Source organism: Aquarana catesbeiana, linkage group LG03 (genome assembly GCF_042186555.1).
Source record: "Aquarana catesbeiana isolate 2022-GZ linkage group LG03, ASM4218655v1, whole genome shotgun sequence".
Lineage (NCBI taxonomy): Eukaryota > Metazoa > Chordata > Amphibia > Anura > Ranidae > Aquarana > Aquarana catesbeiana.
Window position 1 is genome coordinate 297,809,851 of NC_133326.1, and position 25,745 is coordinate 297,835,595.

General features: G+C 40.0%; 1 protein-coding gene across 1 annotated transcript in view; it reads right to left on the minus strand.

Annotated features, from left to right (window-relative positions):
- Positions 1–25,745, minus strand: part of METTL25 (methyltransferase like 25) — a 395,084-nt gene that overhangs the window by 209,087 nt on the left and 160,252 nt on the right. The window contains exons 4-5 of the mRNA XM_073620219.1: positions 17,243–17,349; positions 1,016–1,651 (exon numbers count right to left, since the gene is read on the minus strand). Coding sequence (XP_073476320.1) covers positions 1,016–1,651; positions 17,243–17,349 — 743 coding nt within the window. The remainder of the gene's footprint in view (positions 1–1,015; positions 1,652–17,242; positions 17,350–25,745) is intronic.

Here is a 25,745-nt window from a genome sequence, read left to right on the forward strand (position 1 = left end):
TGGCTCCTTATTTGCAGTGAAGGGAACTCTTAAGGCGTCAGCATATCAAGATATTTTAGACAATTTCATGCTCCTAAATTTGTGGAAACAGTTTGTGGATGGCCCTTTCATGTTCCAACATGACTGCGCACCAGTGCACAAAGCAAGGTCCATAAACACATGCATGAGCAAGTTTGGGGTAGTGGAACTTGGCTGGCCGGCACAGAGTCCTGACCTCAACCCGATAGAACACTTTTGGGATGAATTAGAGCAGAGACTGCGAGCCAGACCTTCTCGTCTAACAACAGTGCCAGGCCTCACAAATGCACTTCTGGAAGAATGGTAAAACATTCCCATAGACACACTCCTAAACCTTGTGGACAGCCTTCCCAGAAGAGCTGAAGCTATTATAGCTGCAAAGGGTAGGTCAACTCAATATTGAATCCTATGGACGAAGACACAATTAAAGTTCATGTAAAGGCAAGTGTCCCAATACATTTGACAATTTGACAAAAGAGTGTGTGTGTGTGTGTATATATATATATATATATATATATATATATATATATATATATATATATTTTTTTTTTTTATTAAGGTGACCTTACCATCAGAATGTCATACCACTGTATAATAACTATGACCAACTGTTCAATACTTTGTTTTCTAAGACTATAAACGGTATAAAACAAAAGAACAGTTTTCTTTGTAATCAATCCATCCCCCAAAAAATAATAATAATTTATGCATCACTGCTTTACCCTGATGTTTCTTAATATGAAACCTATACCAATATTCATAGAGTAATTTATGCAGCAACTAAACAATGTCTGAAAATGATAACAGATAGTGAAAGTGAACATGAAAGAACACCAGAGCAAATTCCAAGGCAAATCCATTAAAATTATAATAGAGAAAAGACAAAAGAAAAATAAATATCCCCTTGCACCGTGAAATTAATTAAGGCTTGCATTCTGGATGTCACAGACGAATGACAGCTGTTTACACATGTAAAGAAAGATGAAAGGGAGATAACCTCTAGATCAGCAATTATGTCATGGAGCTCCGTCTCTGCAGTGACATAGGAAGTAAGGGGTGAATAAACATGTGATTCTTTCAGATTTTTGGCTTTTATGTTCTCCATTTTCCTTCTTTCTTTTTCTTGGTGACTGAGGACTTTGCCAACATTTTCAGACAAGGAGGGCAATTCTACAGCCCCTGTGGGCAAAACATCCAAAAAGGAACATGTGTTACACAAGAAATCCACTGTGTCTGTATTCTGTACGGGATGAACAGTGGGATTGCAGTTTTTCTGGTTTGGCAACTTAGAAGAGCAAGAAAAAACGCTCATTTTATCTTCAGCTGAGTTTGAAATAGATGGTCCTTTCAATATTAAATCACCCCCCCTCAATTTTGAAATGTCTTCATCAGCATTTGTATCTGGACAATGATTTGTTGGCAATAAACACTCTCCCTTTTGGTCAGATTTCTGTGCTTTTGAAGTGGTTCTGGCATTTGTTTTATAGACTTGCCAATACTTTTTCAATTTCCGGTTTCTCTTGTTAGCTCCATCTGTATTGGTATGAGAAGAATCAATCCCATAAACTTTTAGGTCATAACGCATGGATAAATATGAGCTTAAATAACCTTTTCCAGCTCCCAAATCTATAACCTGCGAAGAAAAACAAAAATATCCTGTAAATAAATTAACAACAGCACAGCAATCTTATGTATACCCAGCTTAAGGGGAAGTAAAAGTGTATTTTCGGCGAGTGCGTAGTTTGATCAATTATTCCAGCATTTAAATATGTTACATAACTATAACACGTTTACAGTCTTGCTCGGTGCATATGTATGTTATTGTATCAAAGAGAGGTCTGACAATGGAGGAAGTTCACAGAGGTTTAGTAGATTTAGGCAACATATAAGTAACATTTCTAATAAGTCTGCTGATTTTCGGAGAAGAACCAGCAAAGCACAGCCGTATAAGTGAGAAGCAAATATGGCTTCCTCTGTGTGAATGTATTAAAAAAAAATTAAATACTACATGATTTAATGACTTCGAATGATGGTTGCAACAGTGAACAGAGAGCATTTGGTAAGAAAAGGTGACTTGAAAACCTTACCTCATCTTTTATAGAACTCAAACATTCCATATATGTTCTATAAATTCCAGCAATTATTCCCATTCAAACTCTTAATGGGATGGGATGCTGTATTTTGTATTACTAGGGTTTCCTGCAACCTGTAAGTTTAACCACTTGACCTCCAGAAGGTTTTATCTCCTTCATGCTATTCAAAACTATGCTAGTTTAACTTGCAATTGGTCAGTCATGCAACACTGTATGCAAATAACTTTTATATCATTTTTTCACACAAATAGAGCTTTGTTTTTGTAGGGTTTAATCACCACTGGGTTTATTATTTCTCGCTATATAAATGCAAAAGATACCAAACATTTTAAAAATATAAACACGTTTTTCTGTCTGTTATAAAATTTTGCCAAGAAATAATCTTTCTTTATAAATGTAGGCCAACATTTATTCTGCTACATTTCTTTGGTAAAAATTAACCCGAATCAGTGCATACTGTTATTATTATTATACAGGATTTATATAGCGCCAACAGTTTGCGCAGCACTTTACAACATGAGGGCAGACAGTACAGTTACAATACAATTCAATACAGAAGGAATCAGAGGGCCCTGCTCGTTAGAGTTCACAATCTAAGAGGGATTATTTAATCTGTGTGAAACTTTTAGAGTCTACAAACTATGGTATTTGAAAATTTCTAAAGGCTCTAAAATGCCAGGACAGTACAAATAACCCCCAAACAATGACCCCTTTTGGAAAGTAGACACTCCAAGGTATTTAGTAAGAGGCATGGTGAGTTTTTTGAAGCTGTCATTTTTAAGAAATTAATTATCACCAGTGCAGTAGAGGATCATCATATGACTGGTGTAGTGATGATCAAGCATACTGATTACTGACTGTATGTAAAAAAAAAAAAATACAATGTTTAAATATTTTTTTTATTCAGTTTTCTTTTTTAAGGTTTTTTTTATTTTTTTAAGTTTTTTTTTTTACATACTTTCATCAGAATGTATCACTTTTTTACAATGTTGTTGCGTATAACAGTGATGATTACTATTATATGCAATAGTTTTAAATGTCATGAATAGCTTTCATTTATGACATCTTGCTTACTATTGTGATCTGTGGTTGGCTACAGCTAATCATATGGTACAGGGTGCGGTGATTGGCCCAGGTACTATGTGATAGCTCAAGGAGGGAAGGGTGACCCCTGGAAGTCACAACAACTATGATGTTATGCGGCAATGAATGGAGTGGCAACCTCAGCCTGGACTCTGACCAGGCCATGTCCCAACGCGTTTCACGCCGCCCCCTCGGAACTTAGTCATGGGGATCTATCTACTATGTGATAGTTGTCGGCTAACCAGAGCATCACAATAGTAAGCAAGCAGTCATGAATGGAAGCCATTCATGACTGTTTTGCTTATAATGTAAATCATGTGATCGCTTTGATTGATCATATGATAATCCAGCTGAGTGCCGAGCACAGTGGACACAGTGGTTCCAGTGCGCATGTGCTAAGCGATATACAGTTATGTTGCTTAGCCTGCAGCTGCTGCTCGCATGAACAGAAGACCAGGGGGGCAATTTTGCAAATCTGTGCTCAGAGGTCCCATCTAGGCTGTTCTCCATAATGTGCAGTGCAGATTTAGTCTAGAAACGGCACTCCAAAAGCCAGGCAAAGGACAGCCATTCCAAATAGTTGCAACTGAAGAGACCATCTCTAACAGCAATGTAGAAAAGAATCGTGATAGAAAGAAGAAAATAACTGATGCTGGTAAAAAAACAGATTTGCTTTTTACACAAGAGAGTTGAACAAAAGACACTCAACCTCCTAGGACACTGACAGTAAGAGGGGTTATTCTGGGTTGGCCTACAGTTTTTTTTTTATGTTTTTCAGTGTACAATCTTCCTGTACAAGGCAGGAGATAAAAGACTTCCTGTGTCCCTCAATAGATGAGAAAGTAAAAGCATTATTTAAACCAAAAATGGTGAGCATTATACAATATTTACTTTTCAAATTGATTATCCCACGTCTTGCTAGAATGTTTTGTTTTCTGTAAATAAATTCATACATGTGAATTTATCTATTTCATCATTCAAAATACGTACATCCCACTGCTTTATGGGAAGTTCTAGTGTGCCTTAGAATTATCTGAGTATTGGCTTCAAAGTATTTTCATACAGTGATTTTTTTGCACAGTAAAAAGAAAATAAAAAAGACAAAACTAAATTCCTATGAAAATTTCAGTAAGCTTTTAAGCTCTTGTAAATATGAAGGATTACCGAAAAAGGCATGCTGTTATATTGTGCATTGTTATCCACATTAAGCAACAGCAATGATGACACACAAGTTGATAAGGCAGAGTATGTGAAATGTTTGTAGAAATCTTCCTTAGGAACGATGGCAAATGAGCTATCCCCAACATTCTCCAGGTTGTCTTATTTGTGGACACAGGAGTTGAAATTGATAATTGATCCCGTCAAATAGCGAAAAACAAAAATGTTTTTTTTTTTTTTTTTTTGGAAAGTATAGGGAATGGTTTAAACTCCTGGTAGTTACATCCATCTGTGTCTAATTTAAGAAATTCCCCTTCACTTCCTGTCGACACAAATGGAAGTAATAGCATATCTTTCCAAAGTGTGGAAAAATATCTTAAGTTGTCCTATTCTGGTGATAACTCAGAACTTTAAATTTTCCCTCACTTTTAGTTGGTGACAGTGGTCAAGAGAACAAATAGAGTTGGTTAATCTCGCCACTGGAAACACATACAGCAATAAAAACCTGACAGGGGTTTTTACATTAAGAGAAGAACTAACTAACTTTTCTGGCTATGACCTGTTAAGCTACTGTACATATAAATTAGAGTAATATAAACGGATAGTATTAGATACTGTCAGGCTGCTTATTTAGGAAATCTGCAAAGGGGTCTTTATGCAAATGAAGACATAAAACAAAATATACCATCTGAAAAATTCTAGACTTGTCGTTCTTAACCCTGGGTTCTTCCTAGGGTTGCTTAGTGTTTCTTGACCAAAGGCAGATTGATTTCCCCTATGACTGTGTCTGCATAGTTTTGGCACTGATGTAATTTAGTAGAACCAATGAAAATCTAAAAAAACACTGATGTCAAAATTATCTTTAGTGGTTTGCAACTGGAAATACTATACAGTGACCACCAATGTAATTGTCATTCGTTCCACTATTTTCTAATGAAATAGGGTATTTATCCCACTTACTGGTATTTATCCCAGTGCAAGGCAGCCATTCTTCTCATTGACAACAAACAGAAGTGGCCACTAAATTGACCACTGATGTATAGGGCATTGTTCCCAGTGACCACCACTGTAAAAGCTCCCTTTTCCCAATAACAATTTAAAGGGGGTCCTCCAACTTACCACCAATGTAGGGGGCACTACAGTGTTCACTAATGCCAGGGGGCATTTCTTCACAGAAAAGCAATGCAAAAAAAACCCTTAGTTTTTATTACTTTTTCATGTTTCCTTTGGAGCCTTTTTATAATTTAATTGCATATTATTATTAAAAATAATTTTGTCTTGTAAAGCGGGGGTGGTACACAATTATTTGCTCTGAGTAGACAATTATGTTATCTATGTATTTTCTTATTTTTATATCTAAAATGTATTAAGCATGCTAAAGTATAATGTGCTGTAGGCATAATGTTTAACAGTGGTTCCCTAAGATGTGAATTTTTGCAAGGGATCCTTCGAGGCCGGGAATGGGGGCTCTGTAGCATAGTTGCCTAACTGTTGCGTAGCTCCAGTATATGTGTGCACAGCTTTCCAGACATCCTTTAAAACAGAATTGCAAGGAGCAAAATGTGCTATCCTGTGGGGCACTATGTACTGTGACAAAGAGTTTATAGTTGGACTCCACAGTCTTAGAAATAATAGAGTAATACAGTGTGATCTTTCTAATGTGTTCTCAGTCTTCTTTTCCCAACTGCATTTTCAAGTCATTTTAAGTGACATACATATTGGGACCCAGGAGAAGGACATTCATAGTCTAGGTATAGGTAGGTGTTAACTCAGTATTTAGTAACAGAACTTGTGAGGAAGATAGTTTTCCTGAGAAATTGATGTTTCCATACTTTTAGAGAACTGCATAACTGGATATGTAATACTCTATCATGGATTTGTTTTCATCCAAGATTCACACAGTTTTCACACATAAATTACATGTTTTTCCAGTTGAATCCAATTAGAAAAAATTAGAATCTTGGGTCAAATCCATACAATTCTTGTGTGAACACATGTATAAACAGACACTTAAAGTGTTTGTAAACCCAAGATTTCATATTTCTGATATATGCCTGCTATACCATGTACTTGTATGAGAAAGTATCCTGTTCTCTTTGTATTGCTTCCTTTGTGTGAAATCGCTTGTGTTCCTGCCAGTTCCTCTGCTTTTCTATCAAAAACTGACCACACTAAGCAGGAGCAAGCATCGTGGTCAGTTCTCTAGCTATATTGGGAACTCAGTTTAATCTCCTCCAATGATCAGACTTGTCCTGAAACTCCCACTGCATAGCCTTTCACTAAGAAGCTTAGTGTTCTGCTGTTTCTCCTCGCCCAGCTCTTATGCAGCTGAGAACAGAGGGAATGTTATCACTTATGAAAAAGGGAAAAAGGTATTTATAATGTTTTTATATCTATACACAAATGTTTTGCCTTTCATTTCTATTTTAAACTGAATGGGTCGTTTTACAAGATGATCATTTACAATCACTTTAAGGGGTAACTCCACTTTAGTAGAAAAAATATCGCAAAAAAAATGATTAATATAGAATATACAATTGCAACACAAACCATATTGCAATTAAATGTTATTAAAAACTACTTTTCTTTTTTTTTTAGACTGCAGCACTGTAATTTTCAGTAAAATGTAATGCAATATAGCAACTTGCAAGCGTTTTGTACACAGTTGATGTACAGAATTCCCTCGGAAATGTCAGGGGGCATTCTGCATTGCACTAAGGTACAAGTCAGGTTTTAGGCATCCTCTGCAACAAAAATGTCATCTGTGGCAAGATATTCCCTAAGGCTTCATTCACATCTCAGCATTTTGAATCGCAAGCAGATTTGCCATGATTCTGCCAGCAATTTTAAATCGCTGAGGTGGGAATAAAAAAGCGTAGAAAGCACATTTGAGATTCCATTCATTTGAATGGCACCCTAAAATCATGGTGCGGTTCTGTCACGATAAATCGCATCGCGTGAAGCATGCCACCCAAAAGTAGCTCCTGAAGTTTTTTTGGGCGACAAGTTTCACGAGATGAGGGTTGCTGCAATAGCTTGATTTATTGCGTGACAATAGCAGCAGAACTGCACCACATTTTTTAGGTGCCATTCAAATGAATGGCATCTCAAATGTTCTTTCTGCGATTTGTCATTCACGCCTCTGCGATTTGAAATCGTGGGCAGAATACTGAGATGTGAATGCAGCCTAAGGGTTGATTACTTCTAAAGGGATGCAGAGAGTGCAATGTTTCTCATCAGAACTCTCAACATGCACCGGCTCAATAAAATGAAATTAGTCACTCCCATTCAGAATCAGTATCCAGAGGACAAAAAGCTTTTTCTTCAGAGCAGAAACTAGTGGGAAACGGCAACAAAGATTGATAAAAATCCTTGCAATGTACATAGACCACCCAGAGGTGAATATTTTTTCTAAACAAAAGTGGAGTCACTCTTTACAGTCTTGCACATCAACCCAATATCCCAAATTAAACAATCAGGATTGTTTGTAGGCAGGGTTGTAATACTCTTACGATTTCTTAGAAAGGCAAAACATGCTCTTTATGGTTACTTTAGTGGTTTCCAGCTTGAACTATGCATGTTAACACCGAAAGCGTCCACAAAGTCATTAATTTAAAATGATATATAGCAGCCCCCTTTAACTATTTTCTACAAGAGCCAATAAAAGCCCACAACAAAAACAAATTTCCAAACTGCCTATTAGAGATCAAAGAGCTGCCAGTAAAGTATGGAGTACTGAAAATTCATTACTGCTCCACAACTTGAAACCACTGGAGAAAAAAGGTGCCCAGAGGAAATGAAATCTGGTGTAAAACATGTGCTGTGATTTCAACGCTTCATATTTTTTAATTAAATCTATTTTTACAATGTTTTATGGACTAATTTGGCAACAAATTCTTAACAGTCTCTCTTGAAGCTTTCCTACTTCTATTTAGCCAAGCCTAAAAAAGTAGAGTAACAAGAAAGCCCCTTTTAAATAACCAAAGGAGAAGATATGTGCAGCTTGAAAGACTTTACTCTCCTTCAAAATAAATGGTTTACAGGCTGGGGGAAAATAATCTAAGCATTTCATAGGCAAACTAATAGAAAAGAATAGCATGCACCTGTGTGTTAAATATTAAATACACTGTAAATCTTGAAGAAAAAAGCAAAGCCAAAAAAAAAAAAAATCTCCAAGACGGTATCAACAAGATCTTTACTATTTCAAAATGGGCTGCAAAACACAACTGCTATTACGTGTATAAGGAACAAGAAAAGTCATCTTTCTTTTTGCCAATAGGCTGGAGAACATCTGAATCCAGTTAGGTTTTCTGTGATTTTTAAAATTCATTATGGAATTTCTCACAACAATTTTGAAACATAGTGACCATTTGGTTTAATCAAGACTGTGAAGAATTATTATGACTATCACTAAGATGGGAATAACAAGATTCATTTTCTTCCTTTACTCCAGCTGTGGCAATGCACCAGAGCGACAAGCTCTTTAATTTCCCACAACGACTAGAACACTATGACATCATTGATCTTGGCAATTACTTATATAGGTACTTTATGGCCTGGTGAAATCTAGTGAAAACATGAAGCACCCAGTAATCCCACAGCAATGTAACCTATAGCAGTATAACCTATAAAAGTTAGATTTGAAGAAGTTGCAATATATTTTACATGCCTAGGCATACACAATATTTATTGTATTTTTATTTTAGAGTTGTCCACTAGCAAGTGCCAAAAAAGGTAGATAAATATCTTATAAGTGCACAAAAAATCATGAGATTTATGTAATTTGGGAATATATCAAAAATAATGGTAAAAAAGTTTAACATGATACCTGAGAAAAAAAACATAGCAATTTCCAACTCTGCAGCAGTGAGAAAACAATGTGGATTTACAAAGTAGGTGCAAAAAAAAACTGGAGCAATTGGGAGAAGCTATGATTAAGGAATGCAATCCAAACAAGCAATGCTGCCATTATGTGACAATAAAGCATCTTTTTGATAAGTTGGCCCTGTATAATTGTTTTCTTTTTTTCCAAAAATAAAGTTGAACGCTAAATATCTGAGAGAGTTAACAGTTAGCTCTGCTCAATTAGAAGACAAACATAATTGGGGAGATTTACTAAAACAAGAGAGTGCAAAATCTGGTGCAGCTCTGCACGGAAACCAATCAGCTTCCAGGTTTTTTTTTTTTTTTTCCAAAGCTTAATTGAACAAGCTGGCTATCATACACAGTTGCACCAGATTTTGCACTCTCCAGTTTTAGTAAATCAACCCCAATGCATGTTGGGAAATTCCCAAAACTACAAAATCTCTGAAGAGCAAAATATTAGTCTTCTAAACTGCTGTATTTGAATCTTCCACACATAGATATAGACTGTAAAACATTTGCACTGAAACTGTTCAGCGCGGCTAGAGATGCAACACAAATTAGATTCAATTGTATGTTTTGTGTGATTTACCATACCTGCTGCATACAAAAGGCATTAAAAGTCTCATTAAAATTAAATGTGACAATCTACACAGGGAGAAACTGTAAACTGAAGATTTGTATAGAAAACTCTAAATCCTGTTAGTGACTTCTATATTAAAATATACAGAAAGGTCCCCGACTTGCACAGCTCTGGAACTTTACCTGCGCATGGAAAATGATTTCAAACATATTCTGAATTTCACCTGCAGTGCCAGCAACCGGTACTGCATCACATCCATAATACACAACTTCCTACTTAGTGGAATTTCGGTTCACCAAGCACTTCACACAGCAGCATGGGGCATCAACTTTTTTATTTTTATTTTTTTACAAAGTGATCGTGAGAGGTCAAGATTCCACTTTTGTTACCACAGGAAGGGAATCAAGAAAATAAAGGGTTTCAATTCTTATTTGATAGGACAATCAAAGACACTTTTTACAGATTTAGAAAAAAGGTAAATAGTGACTTGAAAGGATACATTAACCCTTTCACTGCCAGGTCCGTACGCCGTACGGACCTACAGAAGTGGCTGCAGGTGGCCAGGTCCATATGGCATACGGACCTCATTTCTCCCTCTCCTAAAAGCTTATGGTCACTTCAATGACCATAAACATATCAGAATTGTTCAGCAGACTCTGCTGAACTATTTCTAGAACTCTTTTTCTTTCTAGAAACTTTCTAGAACTGTCTCCCCTTCACCCCTCTTCTTCCCCCCCAGCACTGATTACCCTCTTCACACCCGATCCGAGCGACCCCTGCAGCTACCATCCTGATCCGGCATCCCTCCTCTGCCGCTCCCGCCGGCTTCAGGTGCTGCATGGGGCTTGGGGGGGATCCAGTTGTGTCCCCCCGCCAGTCAGGTCACCCCCCCCACCGGCCCCTCGCACCCCTGATCCATCGCCGCTCCGAGTGGCATCCCTCCTTCCACTCCCGCTGCTTGCAGCAGCTGGCCACACTGAGTCCCAGTGATCTGTCATGCTGAGAGCATGGGGGGAGCAGTGCAGGTTGGGGTGAAGTTGGGGCTTGGTAAACATGTGTTCACCAGCACCCCCCCCCCCCGTAGTACAGTGCGCATATTCAGCGATCACTATAGATCATTCCTATATGTGCACTGACAACTGATACATAGTAAACTGTGAGGTTATTATGTATCAGACTGTCAGTTTATGAATGAATTAGGAATCTCTATACAGATTCCTTATTTCACTCATGTAAAGTGGTGCAGCAAAAGGGACTAACTTTAGTCCCTCTCTCTGCCTCAAAAAAAGAGATATGGGAGTCTGTTTAGACCACTGATATCTCGCCAAAGACCCCTGGACAAAAAAAAATATAAAAAAAATATAACTGTAAAAAAACCTAAAAAAAAAAAAAATTAGTAAGACCCAGTAATTTTTTTGGGTGACCACAACCCCCCCAGGTCCGTCCACACTCAGCCTCTCCACGGTGATGGCGCCCCCCCTCCCACACTCACATGTGGCGCCTCCTGTCCTGATTGGTCAGAAGGAGAAGCCGGAAGACAATAGCGAATATTAATTCACTATTGTCACAAGTGGATGAATTTTAGGCGCAATGCTCTGCGCCCCGAGCCCAAACTTTTTCAAGCCAATTAGAGCCTCAGGCTCTAATCATGTGGCTTGAAAAAAAACCTCATACAAACGTATGAGTCCGGCGCCCCCCATTAGGGGCGCCCCAGCACCCCTAATGGACCGGCCGCTTCTGGTAAGACCCCGTTTACATGGAGTGGACTCTGTCAAGCAGATCCACCTGCTCAGCAAGGGATCTGTCTGCCGATTCCCGCTGAGCAGGCGGGTGACAGGTCCACATGACAGATGACAGGTCCACGTCCTCTCCACTGATGCAGAGTGGGCACGGACACAGCCCGCTGTTCTCTATGGGGCGGTCGCATGGAAACAGACTGCCTGTCCATTTCCATCGGATACCATCCGATCTGCTAGATGGAATCCCCATCCGCCTGTTTTTAGCAGACTGGACTGGATTGGATGCAGGCAGGTCTCCATAGAGAACCATGGGTGGTCGGATTGGGCCCACCTGAAAAACGGACAGGCACACCCGATTGGTCTGCTTGTGTGAAAGGGGCCTAAGGCCTTGTTCACACAGGGCATACACAGCGTACCTTTACAGGGATGCACAGGTATTCCATGCATCTCTCTGCAGGCAGTCCCGTTGATGTCATTTTGGGATGTAGCAACTGCAAGAACAGGGCCAATTTTTACATCCATGTAGGTCTGCATGCCAGTCCCTGAGCTCACACTGTCTGCCTTCGGGGTCATGTACCTACACCTACATGGATGTCAGATTGGGAATAGCAGCTATGCCTGTGCAGCCTTTGCATCCCAACTGACATAAATGGGACTGCCTGTACGGGGATGCATGGAACACCTGTGCATCCCTGTGCAGGTAAACGATGCTTTAGTAGTAATTTAGCAGGAATTTTTAAGTTATGTTGTGTTTATGTGCACTATTAATGATTTTAGTGTATTTTTTGTGAAAATAGTGATATGATGAACATTTGCACAATTATTGCACGGCCTAAAAAATCTGTAGCACTTTTTTTTTTTAATTCTACAGGTCATGTGCTTTCAGAAAATGTCTAGTTTGAGGGGTCTTTTCAAATTCTGAAAGCTGTAAATGAAAAATGGTAACCTCCAGATTTTTTGACTAAATTGTTTTTATTTACAGTGTTGCGTACCTTCAGTTTTCACAAAAAAGGTGTAATTTAAGATTTTACAAATATTTGTTATTTATTAACTTAATACAGTTTTCTCTCTTATATATATATACTAGGAATTTAGCAGGAATTTTGTACATTTTGTCATGTATAAATCCACGATTAATGATTTTTAGTGAAAAGATTGTTTTGATAAACATTTGCGCAAATATCGCGGTGCCTTAAAAATCAGTAGCACCTTTTTTTTATTCTACTGGCCATGTGCTTTCAGAAAATGTACCATTTGGGGGGTCTTTTACAAATTCTGAAAGCTGTAAGTGAAAAAGGAAAACCTCCATATTTGTAAAGTTTTCGTACGTCCGATTTTCACTATTTCTCAAAAGGCGCAATTTAAAATATACAAATATTTGTTATGTATTAACTCAATACAGGTTAAGCTTTTATATTTAGTAGGAATTTATCAGGAATTTTGTAAAATTTGCTGTGTTTATATCTGCTAAAAATTATTTTAGAAAATTTTTCGCGAATATATTGTTTGATAAACATTTGCGCAAATGTCGTGGGGCCTTAAAAATCAGTAGCACCTTCTTTTTATTCTACTGGTCCTATGCTTTCAAAAAATACATGGTTTGGGGGGTCTTTAACAAACTCTGAAAGCTGTAAGGCAGTGATGGTGAACCTTGGCACCCCAGATGTTTTGGAATTACATTTCCCATGATGCTCATGCTCTCTGCAGTGGAGTTAAGCATCATGGGAAATGTAGTTCCAAAACATCTGGGGTGCCATCACTGCTGTAAGGGAACAATGAAAACCTTCAGATTTTTAGAGAAATGTGGTTGTTTACATTTTTGCATACATTCAGTTTTCACCATTTTGCAAAAAGGTGTAATTTAAAATTTACAAATATTTGTTAATTATTAACTCAATACAGGTTAAGCTTTTAGATTTAGTAGGCATTCTGGAAAATGTACTGCGTTTTTATGTGCTAATAATGATTTTGTGTATTTTTAATGAAAATATTGTTTTGATAAACATTTGCGCAAATATCATTGTGCCATAAAAATCAGTAGCATATTATTTGTATTCTACTGGTCATGTACTTTCAGAAATTATATGATTTGGGGGGTCTTTAACAAACTCTGAAAGCTGTAAGGGAAAAATAAAAAAGCAATGGAAAAATTGCAAAAATGGCCAGGTCACCTGAGTGTAAAAATGGAGCACAGGGCCTGGCAGTGAAAGGTTTAAATTTAAAGTAAAACTGACTCTAGCTTCTGCAATTCTAAATGAGCATAAAATAAAAAAATAAAAACTGAAGACAAAATAATCAGCAGATCCAGAGATACAGTCATCTTAAATTATATGTTCTCTCTACTTTTATTGAAAAATCTGAGCTTGGCCCAGCCCAGTCTGCCTCCTGAGCCTCCCTACTGATTATTGAGGCTAAACATCTTAAAAAATGGACCAACTGGAAAGCTCAGTGGTAGGAGGGACTAATGTTGACTTAAATTTCAAAATTTTCAGCAGAACTTCAGTTGTTTATATCTCTGAATGTATTAATCATTTTGCATGTGACTTTCAGTAAAGATAACCTTAAAGATAACTTAAAGATATGTTTTAAAATGTATGTAAAGCCAAACATTTCTTTGTTTTAAATAAAGCAATGTAAGGCTAAAACCCCAACCAGGTTTTTTTTGTCCTGCTAGGGAGAATTTGCTTCACTTTCTGCCTTGAAGATGCAACTGAAAATGAGAGAAAATCTCTACAAAGAAATCCATTCTTGGGAAAATTCATATTTTTTGAATTTCTGCTCACTTTCTGTCTTGGTGAAAATGGATACCTGGACAAATCTCACCAGTGGGGACACATTCAGAAACAAAACCTTGACAAAGAGTCTAATTCTTCCCTACTCTCTCCAAAACTACAAAGAAAAAAAAAAGTAAATTTAGGCAGTCTTTAATATTCTTTTCCCTGCACAGCCTGTCTGTTGTAAGTGTAGTAAGTGCGGCAGGGCGGTTGCTCTGTGACGGATCATGTACCTAGTATGTGATCTGACACTTCTGGGTGTGGGGTGCACACATGTGCCCCCCGGTGACCCGCTCCCGATTTAATCATACACAGCGGAAGCCCAGCGGCGGGTATCTTAGGCTCGATGTCTGCCGCCACCCGCTGATTCTACAGTACACAGGCAGAATGGCGATCTGCCTCATTTACATTCTGTCAGTAGGGAAGGCATTGACCCTGTGTTCCTGCAAAGCAGGGACAAGAATCTATGCCTTCCACTTAGTAAAAGCACCTCCCCCACAGTACACAAGCACTGGATAGGAACACATTTAACCCTTTGATTGCCCCTGATGTTAACCCATTCCCGGCCATTGTCATTATCACAGTGACAGTGCATTTTTTTTTAGCACTAATCACTGTATTAGTGTCACTGGTCCCCAAAGAGTGCCAGTTAGTGACCTATTTGTCTGCCACAATCTCACAGTCCCGCTATAAGTCGCTGATCGCCGCCATTACTAGTAAAAAAATAAATAAAAATATCCCAAATATCCCATAGTCTGTAGAAGCTATAACATTTTTGCGCAAAAATATGTAGCAGAATATATATTAGCCTAAATTTATGAAGAATTTTTTTATTTGATATGTTTTATAGCAAAAAGAATTCCAAAATAGTTGGTCTTTTTTTGTTTAAAGCGCAAAAAAATAAAAAACGCAGAGGTGATCAAATACCACCAAAAGAAAGCTCTATTTGTGGGAGAAAAAGGACATCAATTTTATTTGGGTACAGTGTTGCATGACCACGCAGTTGTCAGTTAAAGTAATGCAGTGCCGTATTGCAAAAAGTTACCTGGTCATGAAAAGGAGGGGGGAGGGGGTAAACTTTCCAGAGGGGGTGAAGCATTTGTCAGGCTTGTCTTTGTTCACTATAAGCCAGCCCTACAATTCAACATTTCTGCAGTTTTAAAGGGCTGAATATAATGTGCAACTTATTGTAGATACAATGCAGCTAAAGTTTGCAGTTTAACCAGGTATTAATTTGTACTTTCTAGTAATTAAACACGTCTAAATAAATACAGGAAATTATTATTCAGTTTTAAAGAAAATTGTATCCAAAGCATACATGAATTAAAATGAAAACTTTAAAAAGTAATAATCTAGCAAAAAAAAAAAAAAAAATCATTCAGAAAATATACATGATAAACGTATATACTGTATATTAGATTGTTTTTAAATGCTAGCATCCTAGGAGTGCTTACTCAGATTCCCAGATTAGAAGTTTTTTGGGCACAGATAAAAATGGCTTTGAAATGTAATAGCACTGCTAAGACAGCACATCTATAGGTCTGCTATCTCTGCTGTCAACACCTAAGATGTCCACACTATCTTTTTGCTGCTTCCTTTAAAAACAGATTTATTTCTGTCTGGAAAGTATAACCAGCAAAACTGAGAAAATTTACAGATTCAATTGGGGAGTTATTTCTGCTCTGTTTGTGGAACTGCAAGTGGGCAGGCACATACGGTTTTTGTTTACTACATTAATTTTTGCATGTGTATCTTGTTATTATCTCAAATAGTTTAGAACAAGCGCACACTACATGAAGAAAAAGGCATAAATTATTTCTGCAGCCGGAGAAGGAAGCTTAATAAAAATATATTCATGAAACTTGCAATTGTGGTTCCTGTGTTGTGTTTGCACCTTGGTTATGGTTGCACTGCAAAATCTGCCAAAAACATTTAGGCTAAAAAATGACAGGACCAAAATACCTTGCATTAGTCTACTAACTTAAAATAATCCTTGACCATGTCAGACCTTTGGATAAAATCAAAGAATACCTTTGCAGTGCAGCCTTCCCACCCGCACACACACTGCAAGGGTTGAATGCTAATTTTTGTTTAGGGGTAATTGGGGGGGGGGGGGGGGGTGGCAGTTTTACTTACCTTATGCCAGGCTCTTGCGGGCTTCCTTCAAGCTACACAACTAATCTTGACATCTTCACAGCTATGGCACTTAAACTCATCATGTACAATACAGAATTAGCCATTCTATATTATAAGTAAGGATGCTGAGGGTTCACCTAAAACCCAGTGTGTTGAAGAGGAGAGTGTTGTCTACCAAGGGAGCGAGGCATAGGGTAATTATACAACTTCTATTTATGTTTCCCCAGACCAAAACAAGCATTTATCTCTTGCAGAGTGTGAGGGGGCATTGCTAGGGTAACATCTGATTTTACCACGAGTTCAACTTTTAAATTTAAGTACACCTTTTAGACCTAAAATTAAAACTAAAAGAAAGGTTAATATTCAAAAATTTTAACGTTAACGTTGGCAATTTTAAACTCATCAAAGCATCAGGTGTTGGCATGTATGCTATCTTTGTCGAGCACCCTGTGACAGTATATTTAGTAATCATTGATCACATCTCCAATAGATGACCTGAGACCCACTCATTTTAATACTCCTCAATTCCATAGTGGCCACAAAGTGAGATGAGCAGCCTCACTACGCAATAGGAAAATAAAGAAATGGGGAAGTTATGGGCCAGGAGAGAACTGGTCTCTGATTGTTGAATGCAACATTCTGTTTTTTTGGGGAACCAAGGAGCCAAATAAATAAAGTATATAAACTTATAAAATCATTACCCGGAGGCCACAATGCTTAGTTTAATGCACACAGGGCTGCAAAAAGAGGATTATTTATAAAAACAGCAACCATCAGGAAACTGTAGAAATGTACCTGTTTTATGTGATAGATATTTGCAATGCCTTCCACCAGCGACGACATGACCATAACTTCATGTGATTTCTTATCATTCATAAACTGGTCTGTTTTTATTTCTTTATCTGTTGATAAATAGAGAAACACACAATTTATAACATATTCACAAATGGTGTGTTAACTGGAAGTCACTAAAATACACCATGCATGTGCTCTATATACAGTATACAAGCCCCAATGTTATATTGAGCTTTTGCCTGGTTTGTTATTGTGTTATGCCCCGTACACACGGTCGGATTTTCCGACGGAAAATGTGTGATAGGACCTTGTTGTCGGAAATTCCGACCGTGTAGAGGCTCCATCACACATTTTCCATCGGATTTTCCGACCCACAAAATCCGTTGTCGGAAATTCCGATCGTGTGTACACAAATCCGACGGACAAAGTGGCACGCATGCTCAGAATAAGTAAAGAGATGAAAGCTATTGGCCACTGCCCCGTTTATAGTCCCGACGTACGTGTTTTACGTCACCGCGCTTAGAACGATCGGATTTTCCGACAACTTTGTGTGACCGTGTGTATGCAAGACAAGTTTGAGCCAACATCTGTCGGAAAAAATCCATGGATTTTGTTGTCGGAATGTCCGAACAAAGTCCGACCGTGTGTACGGGGCAATACTCTGATTGAGAGGAATCAAGATAATACTCTGCAAAGTCAATGTTAGATAAAAGGATGAGGCTGTGTTCACTTTGAATACCCATTTACATGCAATGACAATTAAAAAACAGGATTTTTTTTTCTTTCACAGGATTGGGTATTTAAAGTGAACGCAGCTTCATCTTACTTAACAACAGTTACTTAACAAAATAAACATGCACTTTTGTTAAGTGAACAGCCTTTATTTCATGAATGAATCGCAGTATGTCTGTACCTGCACCTACCGGGGGGGGGGAGATCTTGACAATAGAGTTTAAGCCTGCTGTCAGCTGACATCTGGAAGTACGGGCACTTGACTGTTGACACTGCATATACTCTACATTCTCAATATCTGTCTAGCCATGCATTTTTTAAGTTTCTGTCCAAGTAAATTTGATAATTTAAGGCAAGGTAATAGACTTCTTTCAGTAATAAGGCAGAAAGCAGAGAAAGGTCCTTTCTCCCACACTATGAATGCTGATGCTAACACTCACAGTGCAAGGAAGTGCCATCATATCTAACTGTTCTAGTCTTGTCTCTGCTCCATGTATAATAAAATGATAGCACCCACTATAGGATTTGTACATTTGTATTAAATGAGGGATATTGGTAGCTATTGTAGGAGTTATCCACAACACCCATATTTTTCTCTGCCCAGTATAACATATTCAAAGGGCATATTCATTGGAAAATATATAAAGAAAGAATATATTCAACTCACATGAATTTAGGACATATGATGACACCAATATAAAAGGCCTTGGACTGTACACAATACATTACCCTGCCACTCTGTTCCCAGGAGAAGGCGTGCGTTTCACGGACCAAAAATGGTGCCCTGGAAGTGACGTCACCAGAAACTGGATGTGACAGCTGTAGTCCTACCTCAATGTGTTTTGCTTTGCAAAGTCCTTAGGAAGCTCTTCTAAAGGAATAAACTAATACACTATGACATTTCTTTCAGTACATGTCTTTTATTACTTTTGAGGGAGAGTTGTAAATGGAGCTTTGGAACCAATGAGAGCCCAGGGAGGTTGCCAGTTAGTTGAGCATCCTGTGACATCTTTATTGTGGGAGTTAACGTAGTGCTTTATGACTTTGTTACATCAAGGGGTCATGGTAATGCGGTGAATTTTCATTCTTTCTACACATGGTGGCACACATTTGTATAGCAACCAGGAAGAGTAAAGAGGAGTCACAAGTCAAGTCATCTGATTGTTTTCTCACGGTGTTGGGATTTTTCATTAACATTGTGTGGACCTTGTGTTTATGGACTTCTTTAGTGGACAGAATTGTTTGAATCTGAGGAATTCACATATGTTTGTGTAAAGCGCCTGACTTTTGTCTTTTTCACTGTGCACTACACATATTTATCAGTTGTACATTAAAAAGTGTGAGCAAATTACACAATAACCTCTTCCCATCTGTCCAATGCATATAAACAGCCGAACAGGGGAGCAGTGCCGGTGGACATAACCATGCATGCTCAGTAGTAAACAATATACGGTATCATTTCCTAGTATAATTGTTTATTACTATGTGATCTGTCACAGAGATCACATAGTACAGGAGCAATAACAGCAGCGCTGTACCATGTAATAGCTGTCACTGCCATATCAGTTACAGATTGCCTGATCAATGCCACACCAGCTACAGTGTTCCTGATCATTGCTATATCAGTTAGTGTCCTTGATCATCGCCACCTGCTCACACTTTCACTAATCATCGCCGCACCACTCACAATGTGCACGATCATCGCCACACCAGTCATATTGTCCCCGATTATCGTCATACCAGTTATATTTTTTCTGATTATCACCATACTATTTACAGTGACCCTAATCACCACCGCATCAGTTATGGTGTCCCTGATCACCGCCACACCAGTTTTAATGTCCATGGTCCTCTAGGGGAACTTAAAGGTCAAGGAAGCAGACAAGACTTCAAGTAGTCAAGGTAGTTGTTAAAGTGGTGTTCCGGCCGAAATTATACTTTTTAAATAAAAATACCCCTATAATACACAAGTTTAATGTATTCTAGTAAATTTAGTCTGTAAACTAAGGTCTGTTTAGTTAGTTTTATAGCAGTAGTTTGTTATTTTACAAACTTACAGCAGGCCGTGGCCATCTTAATTGTGGGCATCTGAAGCCAGACTGTATTTCTTCCTGGATCTCATCCTTGCAGATCTCGCACATGCTCAGTGCAGTACAAGCAGTGTAATAGGTTTCAGGTCAGGTTTCCATAGCAACGGCAGTTTCAGAGGAAGTTGCCGTCCCTTCCCAGAAGGCATTGCAAACAGGAAATGATGCGATGGGCCGCGGCCAGGGAGGAGGAAGTGAAAAATGAATACAGCAGATATACAGTAGGTGCTGAGAAAAAAATTTAAAAAATATCCAATTTGTTTACAGTGCGCAGTTTAGGGAGGGATGCTGAAGAGTTGTAAAAGTGGGTGGAACTCCACTTTAAAGTCAGCACTGGGAAAGTCACCTGGCAGCACAATAACTGGCTGCTTGCTTGTTTCTAAATACAGCCAATCACAGTCCTTCGTATTTTTCAACTGTTTGCTTATAAACACTCCCTGTTCTCAAATTTAAACGGACATTAAGAAATATAAATATACAATTATTATTCATTTGACATAAGTTAAAGTTTGCAGACCCTTCCTTTTAAATTGCACAGTGTAGTAACATGCTAGATATAGTTACATGTTACAGTACAGTTAATACGTTAATTGGAGGGTCCAGCACAGGTTATGTGCCAGATTAAACCACATGTGCCAGCTAAGCCAAATTCAAACCTCCATGGTTTGCATGGTCTTCATTATGTCTACTTGATTACATAACATGCTTCAAAGTTTTAGTTTTCCAGGTGGCTATTTAAAATCATTATGCCTGGCAATTTCTCAAACAATCAGTCCCCCTATCTAGCTGTGCAATCCAAAATTTTTAAGGACACTACTACTAGGCACCAATAATCCACAAAACATCCGAACCTACCTGAATTAAAAAGATCACCTAAAACAGAAAATTTACATTATGTGAAAAATCTAGTAACGGTAAAGTTTAAAGTGGTTGTAAACCCTTATATATACCCACTAAAGTGACAAGTAGTGTTGGGCGAATGGATCGGCCTGAATATGAGTTTGTGCCGAACATTGGCTGTTCGCCCTGTTTGGGGAACACCTGAATTTGCAGAATGTCTGGTGGGTGTTGGCCCCTGCCGAATGCCTTGCAATTCGCTGCACAATGCACTCTGCGTCCTGATTGGGCAAAGCTTTGACCAATCAGGGCACAGTAAAAACTAGTTGTTAAGGAGCAGGGCCGGGAAAACAGCTGTTATCCTTAATAACCATTGAGTCATTAGCTGTCAATGGGATTCCCTCTGACAGCTGAATAAAAAAGAAAAAAAAAAACCATTGCTGGTAAAAATAGTAAAAAAAAGAAAAATGGTATGGGGTCCCCCCCCAAATCCATGCCAGACCCTTATCCGAGCATGCAGCCTGGCAGTACAGGAAAGGGGGGGGGGGCGCGAGCGTTCCCCCAACCCCCCAAATCATACCAGGCCACATGCCCTCAACATGGGGGGGTTGGTGTTTTGGGCTGTGGTTGTGGGGTCTGCCGGCAGGGGGATTACCGGAATCTGGAAGCCCCTTTAACAAAAGTAGACAGGTTTTTGATAATTCCTTTATTAAAAATAAGAAAAAAACAATGACCCCCGATGCCAACGCACCGCCGGACCCAAAAATTATTTTTTTTAAAACGCTCCACCCGCTGCGAAAGCAAACCACCAAATGGCTGACTTGCTGTTTGACAATTCTTATATAGGTAAGGGCAGGGCCACTGGGCGATGTCACCTGGTGGTATTGCCCCCTTGTAAAGTCACCAACCAGTGCATGCTGGGTCGCCAGGTGGTCCCGCCCTTACCTATATAAGAACTGTCAAATGGCAAGCCAGCCATTCGGCGGTTTGCCTTCATGGTGGGGGGAGCGATTTTTTTTTTTTCTTTTTTGGGTCAGCGGTGCGGCGGGCATCGTGATTGACGATAGATCTACATCAGGGGACATTGTTTTTTTATTCTTAATAAAGGACTTGTTAAAAACCTGTGTACGGTTTTTATATATTTTGACACTTTTTTTTGGTGAATGGGTAGGGGCCATACTCATTCACATAGGGGAGGTAGCAGGATCTAGAGGCCCTTGTTAAAGGGGACTTCCAGATTCTGATAAGCCCCCCGCCCACAGACCCCCACAACCACAGCCCAGGGTTGTAAGAAAGAGACCCTTGTCCCCATCAACATGGGGATAAGGTGCTTTGGGGTGTTCGCTTGTCCCCCTTTTCTGACTGCCAGGCTGCATGCTTGAATAAGGGTCTGGTATGGACCGGGGGGGGAATCCCACACTCTTTTTAGCTTTTTTTTTTTTTTTTTAATACCTGGGTGCAGGCAATTGCAACGGCAAGTCAATTTAAGGCCTCATGCCCACAAACGTTATTACAGCCACTTTTTTGCAGCTTAAAAACGCCTCTCCATGTTAGCCTATGGCCTCATGCCCACCATGGCTTTTTTGAGCTGTAAGTGGCATAGGTGTTCTTAAGCTCCAAAAAAAAAACCCAGGACCAGTGCGTTCTAAGGCTCCAGCGCTAGAGCTGTAAAAACGCCAGACACCGGTAAAAGGTGTTAAAAGCAATTTAACGGGGCTTAACGCTGTATACACAGTGTTATACACCGTCCTGCGTTTCTCTGTCTCTATTCATAATCAATGGTTCCCTATGGGAGCCCATTGATTTGAATAGAAGTCTCACCAGAAGTCGGATCAAGATGATCGACTTGCGGTGCAACTTGTGTGCTGAGAATCTTGAAGGGGAACCCCGTCAAAATTTTGCGTGAAGTTCCTCCCAAGATCCATAACAGACCTTTAACCGAGCACGCAGCCCAGCAGGTAAGGAAAGGGGGGGATGAGCGAGTGCCCCCCCTCCTGGATCATACCAGACCACATGGCCTCAACATGGGGGTGGGTGCTTTGGGGCACCCCAAAGCACCTTGTCCCCATGTTGATGAGGACAAGGGCCTCTTCCCGACAATCCTTGCCCGGTGGTTTCGGGGTCTGCGGGCAGGGACTTATCGTGATCTGGAAGCCCCCTTTAACAAGTGGCCCCCCAGACCACGGACCCCCACCCTAGGTGAATGAGTATGGGGTACATCGTACCCCTACCTGTTCACCTAAATAAAAAAGTGTCAAAAATAAACACACTACACAGGTTTTTAAAGTATTTTATTAAAGCAGCTCCGGCTCTTCTCCTCTCTCTCTGCTATCTTCTGCTCTTTTTCTGGGTCTTCTCCCCTCTCCGGTCTTTCTCCACAATCTTCTGCTGTTTTGCTGGGTCTTCTGCTCTTTTGCTGGGTCTTCTCCAGTCCTTCTCCGCTATCTTCTGCTGGGTCTTCTCCCCTCTCTGGTTCTTCTCCGCTATCTTCTGCTCTTTTGCTGGGTCTTCTCCCTCTGTTCTTCTTCCGATGTTGACTCGACGCGATCTCCTGTGTAATGCTGGGTCCACCGTGCGCAATGACTTAAATTGGCATGGGGCGGGGCCACCCGATGACGCCCCCTTACATGCCACATTTGGCATGTCATTTTTTTGGGGGGGAGTGGGTATCTGGTTTTGACAGGTACTTCCTGTCCCACTTCCTCCTTCCGTTACTTGGCGATTCCCCCTCTCCCCCTAGGCGACCCCTCCCTCTTTGTAATCTTCTGGGACATTTCACAGGTCCCAGAAGATTGCCTGGCCACTAGGAGAGCGCAGAGCGGCTTGCGCATGTGCATTGCGTGCCCGGCTGTGAAGACACAATTTGTCACATCCGGGCGCCCACAGTTGCAATGACGGCACCACAGAGAGGAGGGGGAGAAGAGCGAGGCTTCGGGCGCCCATATCACTGGACCGTGGGACAGGTGAGTGTCTGTTTATTAAAAGTCAGCAGCTACACTTTTTGTAGATGCTGACTTTTAATAAACTGAAAAAAGCCTGGAACTCCACTTTAAGAACATTTGACCAGCAAGGGAAAAATTAGAGAGACTTCTGCACTGTGTACAGTCTAAGGAGAATTTTTTAAAATATGAGTGTTTGGCCAACCGAACCGACAGGTGCAGTGTTAAGTCAAACATTTGGCAATGGTATTATTACCACTACTAAATGTGACAGATTCCTCCTGGTTAGTGATCCCATGTCCTAACAACCAGTGACTGATCCCCATACAGGACATTAAACTTTTCGGGATTACAGGTCCACCTATCGAAATCCATAGCCCTGAACGTCTCCGTCCCCCCTGATCTGATTGCTCTGCTAAAACAAAATTTCACATTCACCTGGGCAACTGATACGATCACCTATTTGGGCATTAAACTCACTCACAATATTAGAAAACTCTTTCAAGCAAACTACCCCCCTATGGTACGTGAATGTGATGATGACCTGGAGAGGTGGTCGAAGTGTGGTCTATCCTGGCTGGGCAGAGTTAACGTGGTAAAAATTACCCTTCTCCCGCGTATGCTATATTTGTTCCACTCCCTCCCAATCCCTATAAAGAAACAATTAATTTTAAAATTGCAGTCACAAATAGTACGGTTTGTTTGGGGTAACAAAGGCTACAGATGCACTAAAGAGGTTCTATATAGGACTAAATCAAAGGGTGGCATTGGCCTTCCGAACATGTGGTGGTACTATCAGGCAGCGCAACTCACCCAAATTTCCATAGAATACTCTAGGGGCCCTAAACCCGACTGGCTCTCCATGAAAAGACAAGCAGTTCCCTTGAATACGGTTGACCATCTCCTGTGGACTGATAAGACATCCAGATCGGCTATATTGTCCCCCCACACTCTCACACTCAGTGGCACTGTGCAACACCCTTCATAAACACCACTCACTGACCTCCCTCCTAAGGCCCCTGTCGCACATCTTCCACAACCCAAAATTTCCCCCAGGTCTGAACATCCAAGCTTTCCGCTGGTGTACCAACAAAGGATGTTTCGCATTGGCCATTTTAGTACTCCGGCAGCCCCCCTCACTCTGAAACTTTGCAGAAAAACAATGGAGATGCCAAACTCCGAATTGTTCCGATTCTCACAAATCTCCCACTTCCTTAACTCTATCTGGACCGCCAAGGACGGACACCCTAACATCACCCCTTAGGAGCACTGGTGCGCTAACGCTTTGGATCAGAGGGGAGGAATCTCCTTGATCTACTGCTCCCTGGCAGGTAAGGAATCCATCCCCCCATACGCTCTGGCCTGAGAGATGGACACGGGCGCTCATGGGATCCAGGAATATGGTTCCAAGCATTTCAGCGCTCCTTTAAAGGTATCCTCAATGTCTCCCTGATATAAGCGAATGTCAAAATACTGACCAAGTGGTATTATGTCCCCGCCAGGCTAGCAAGGATATACCCAGAGGTTTCTCCCCTATGTTTCAGAGGATGTTATTTGGAAGGCACAATGTTCCATATTTGGTGGTCATTTCCCCGCATCAGGTCCTACTGGAAACAGGTTTTTCACACTATTAGGACAATAACGGGCCTCACTATTGCCCCTGACCCCACAGTGGCACTCCTGAATCGCAAAATTCACAGTTTACCCAAACACTTACAAGCCCTAACGTTCTACACCCTCTTGGGAGCCAAGATAACGCTCACAAGGGCATGGAAAATGCCGACTGTCTCCTTCAGGGGAGCAAAGAGGAAATTATCCTGGATAATGACACAAGAACACATAGTAGCAAAATTACAGGACAAAGTGATCAAATTTGAAGCTATATGGGACCCTGGGCGATACATTGTA